This window comes from Alosa sapidissima, chromosome 4, assembly GCF_018492685.1.
Source record: "Alosa sapidissima isolate fAloSap1 chromosome 4, fAloSap1.pri, whole genome shotgun sequence".
Classification (NCBI taxonomy): domain Eukaryota; kingdom Metazoa; phylum Chordata; class Actinopteri; order Clupeiformes; family Clupeidae; genus Alosa; species Alosa sapidissima.
The window spans coordinates 36123997-36128996 of NC_055960.1; the positions used below are offsets into that span (position 1 = coordinate 36123997).

A 5000-nucleotide genomic window follows, 5' to 3' on the forward strand; every position below is an offset into this window, starting at 1 on the left:
CCATTATCCATCCATCCATCCATCCATCCATCCATCCATCCTGTACTTAGCCCATGCCTCCTCTCACTTGCCTATAACCTGCTTCTCATGCCTCCACTGAAGCGTCTCCAGGAGTCCCAGGGCTTGGGATGTCGTGCTTTAGAGGGTCCCTTTGCATCCACAGGTTGTTGGAGGCTTGGCCGAGCTTGGCTGAGCCTGACAAAACAACACCACTTCTTTGTCCCAGGGCTTCAAGTGCTGTAGGCACTTGCTATTTGTTGTGAAATAACACAAGACCTAAAAATAAAAAATACAAACAACACTCGCACATACTTGTGCCCACCTGTTCCCACGCGTGCCGTGCACACACACACAAATACGTACATTTGCACATAATACACTTACTGTACATATACATAAAACCACAGACACACACACATACACACAGATGCATGTGTGATAATAACACAGAAATGCAGTGAAGGCTGTAGATGGTGTGTGTGCCGTGATCTGCTCTGTGGGGGGGGGGGGGGGGGGGGGGCAGATGGTGAGGTGGGAGGAGAGGGGTGGGGGGGTATAAGGTCCTTTTGATGGTGCTGATTCACCCTAGAAATATGTTAGCTGCACAGCTGTTCTCTCAGAGCAGCCATACCGCCGTGAACCATCACCGGTTGTGCTTTTGTGCTCACATCAAAGCACTGAACAAAATGGCACAATGAGGCTCACTCGTATGTAATCATGTAGGGATGCAAATGGGAAACACACCATCCTCTTTCTCTCTCTCATTGTGTACTCCTGAAGAGTTTTTTTAAAAAAAATTTTTTTTTGTGAACAGCAGGGTCATGAAACGCAAATCTGCATCTCTCTTTCTCTCTTTCTTTCATTCTTTCTTTGTTTTTTCAAAGCCTGTCATGTGACCTGTGCTTTGAAACAAAGAGACATTTGAAATTCAAATGAGCATCACATTTACGTCTCGTATTGTTCTCCTATTGTCGTTTCCACGGGGCCTTGTTTTGGTGGACGCTGCGTCCAGCTTGCGAGGCAGCCTGGTCGCTGCAAAGCCTGCGGGCCACTTCAGCCTGTGGCACCCTAATTTGCACTTGTTGAATGGCTGTTTTTAGGACGTTCTGTTTCTAGGAGCTGGACTAACATAGTGGCTGTCTCAGTGACAGGCCTTAGACATGCAAGTCCACCCAGCCCACATTCTCTTCCTTTATTACCCCGCTGCCGACTGGTGCTCAGGGTAACCAGTCTCACATTCATGGCTCTATTCATATTTGTCCCAGGTTGTTTGTTAATGGAACTGCTGCCGGCTTCTCTTGGTGCCACAGTCAGCACACACACAGACACACACACACACATACGTGACACACACACACACACACATACGTAACACACACACACACACACACACACACACACACACACACACACACACACACATACGTGACACACACACACACACACACACACACACACACAAACACACACACACACACACACACACACACACACACACACACACACACACACACATACGTGACACACACACACAAACAAACACACACACACACACACACACACACACACACACACACACATACGTGACACACACACACACACACACACACACACACACACACACACACACACATACGTGACACACACACACACACACACACACACACACACACACACACACAAACACACACATACACACACACACACACACACACACACACACACAAACACACATACACACACACACAAGGCATATCCATGTACAGTATGGACTTGGGATTTTGCCTCTCTCTCTCTCTCTCTCTCTCTCTCACTCTTTTCACGGGCAGCGCAGACAAGCAGCCAAATCAATTCTGACCAGCATTCTGTATGTCCCCCCATAATGATTCCACTCGGCCTGATTAGGTCCCTTAATGATGCCGCTAATGAGCTCTGTATTAGATTAGGCCTGTTGTGGAGAGGAGCTGTGCTTTCGTTGGTGGTGTCGGCAGGATCTGAAGCTTACAAAGACTCACCCAAGCACACACACACACACATCATAAGCCCACTCATAGGATTAGCCGGTGGTGCTTCAGGGACACATCTCTGTTAGTTTGTTATTTTGTTTGTTTGTGTGTGAATGTGTGAAGGAGACGGGGGGCATGCTGGGTAATTTTGCTTCTTGCAGAGTACAGTTTCCGAAAGAATAAATCTATTGATGAATCACGGGGGCTCCTAGAGAGCGCCAGTGAAACCGTCCTCAGATTTCCTTTCTTTCTCCAAAGTGTCCATCTGGCATTGGGATTCCCATTTGTATGGGGACTTGGGCAGGACATGGCACAGCGGCCAGATGAACGGGAGCTCTCTGACAGATCAGCTATGGAGCAGAAATGCGTGTGTGTGTTGACGGAGAGCAGTCTGACGCACCCAGCCCGCTAACTCCACTGGCTGTGAGGAAGGTGGACTCTGGCTCTGAATGCGAACTGAATGCGAACTGCAAAAGGGAATGAAATAACTTTTGAGCTCCATTGAGGCCCCTTGACGTACCTCTAATCACCGAGTATCCATTTCTCTTGCTGAGACTAATGTAATAGTTCATTCATATTGTCAGGTCCTTTCTTTGACAGTCGCAGCATTGTTTGGGTGTGATTGGAATCTCCAGCACTGGACCTGACTGAAAGTGTTGGACTATTGATTAGTAGAGCCAAGGCCATGAGCTGCGATGTTCTTTTAATGGGAATGATATTGACTATTGCTCATCTTGTGTGTAAGTGAGAATGTAATTGCAATTGCTTGGAAGGTCACCATCTTTTCTCTTTTCTCATTCTTTCTTTCATTCTTCATTCTCTTTCTGTTTCTCTTCAGCTTGATAATCCAGATGAGCAGGCGGCCCAGATCAGGAGAGAGCTGGACGGGCGGCTGCAAATGGCCGATCAGATCGCCAGGGTGAGTGCGCGGGCATAATAGAGTGCTAACTACACAGGCGTAGCTCAGTCTAGACGCTGATGTGAAGTTCTGCTCAGGAGAGAGCAGATAGATTTCACATCATCAAAACATTTTCAATAATGCATTGAGCAGAATCATCGAGAACAAATAGTTATCACTGGGGTATGCATGAATGTCTGGGTGATATTACGTAAATGACAAACATGAACATTAAATAACAAATATGAAGGATCACCAAAAAGTAGCAAATATAGAGAGTAAAATATATAAAAACATGCTTTTTGGGTTGGGCATCCTCCTATTTCTACCTTCCCTCACCCCTTTAAGGGTGGCAAGTTTCCCCGGTTCGTGTCGAAGGAGATGGAGGCAATGTACATCGAGGAGCTGAAGTCGTCCGTGAACCTGCTGATGGCCAACCTGGAGAGCATGCCCGTGTCCAAGGGAGGGGAGTTCAAGCAGAAGCTCAAGAGGGGCTACAACACGTCCATCATCGACATGGGTCAGGAGGATGAGAACCAGCTCTCCAAGTCCGATGTGGTGCTCTCTTTCACCTTGGAGGTACAGCACAGTGTGTCATAGAATGGATCAAGTTCAGACGCAAAATCCTCTAAACGCCACCTCCGTCAAAAATGAGATAATGATAGTGAGTGAATGCTCTCCACACATAGTGTATGTTAATCAAAAAATGTAGCTTTAAAACCCGCTAAATACCACTCTCTTCCTGGTCTAAAATATAGATTTGTAGGCAAAGACCTTCAGGAGAAAAGTGGTCAGACGGATTTAGAGGGTTTTGCATCTGAACTCTTCATATGTAACCCATACAAGTATGAATCCTATCCCAGTGAGTCAGTACAGAGAGCAGATCAAGACACTAGTGTAAGATGAACCCCACTGTAGGAAGTAGTTCATGTGAAGAAGTGCAGAATGTAACTTGTGTACAGTACAGTAAGACACTAGACTAAAGTAGTTAAAATCATGCCCCTAGAGTGTAGCGCTGTAGCTGCCCCATGAACATGCCCCCAGAGTGTAGCACTGTAGCTGCCCCATGTTCATGCCTCTAGAGTGTAGCACAGTAGCTGCCCCATGTTCATGCCCCCAGAGTGTAGCACTGTAGCTGCCCCATGTTCATGCCCCCAGAGTGTAGTAGCTGCCCCATGTTAATGCCCCCAGAGTGTAGCTGTAGTGAGCTGAGTGTAGCTGAGTGTAGCTGCCTGGCTTCACTAGTTGTTGGCTGCAGCAACTCAAGCTGGTTTGCATACCGACAATACTCGGTGACCTCGAGAAGCAGAGATCTGTGTGAAAACACGCCGGAATTCTCCGGCGCAGAGTGCAGAAAGCTTTCCCACCTGTTGCACCTACATAACAAGGCACATTTCCAACCCCTAACCAGTCAGGTCCTCTGTAACACTATTCACTTTAGTTGATTATTCTGTTACATTCGGATTATGCCCACTAAAAAAGACCAGTGCTAGAGTTGTCTGTAAAGCAAACGCATGATAACATATTGAGTGCTCTCTTTGAATGTGGAGGCTAGTAAGTGGTTTATGGCTGATCTCACTATTTTAATTTCCCCTAGTATTTTCTCATTAAGCAACCCCAGTGCCCTGCCGGCTTCCATGTGCAGCTCTGGCTTAAGTAGATTTAGCTTGGGGCAGTGGGTGTTGCACAGGATATGCAGTGCTTGTATTCCCAGCAATGTCTGCTTTCAAATGAAGAAAGCATTCGGTGGCCTGACACATAATGTGATTAAAACTGTGGCTAGGAAACGCCCAGTCCTGAGGCGTTTATTCCTTATTGTCCTTTTTTCCATTCTTTTTTTCTTTTTATTTGATATCTTTCCGAGGTTTTTATTTTGTGTTTTTGTGGGCTTTCATGTTTCCCCCATACGTTCCATGTTACAGCTGTGTGTTCCTGAATGCTTCCAGTTCTGGCATCAAAGTGTCTTTGAAATGGAAAAAGATGGTGTCTTCATTCAGCGCCTGCTGTTAGTAGATTAAAACGAGGCTGCACATATATACAAACACACTCACACACACACACACACACACACACACACACACACACACACACACACA

The 5000-nt window shown here is 46.4% G+C and overlaps 1 protein-coding gene across 1 annotated transcript in view; it reads left to right on the forward strand.

The window, feature by feature from the left end:
- Nucleotides 1–5000, forward strand: part of cadpsa (Ca2+-dependent activator protein for secretion a) — a 151730-nt gene that overhangs the window by 53886 nt on the left and 92844 nt on the right. The window contains exons 5-6 of the mRNA XM_042090214.1: nucleotides 2845–2925; nucleotides 3253–3483. Of these exons, the coding sequence (XP_041946148.1) occupies nucleotides 2845–2925; nucleotides 3253–3483 (312 nt within the window). The remainder of the gene's footprint in view (nucleotides 1–2844; nucleotides 2926–3252; nucleotides 3484–5000) is intronic.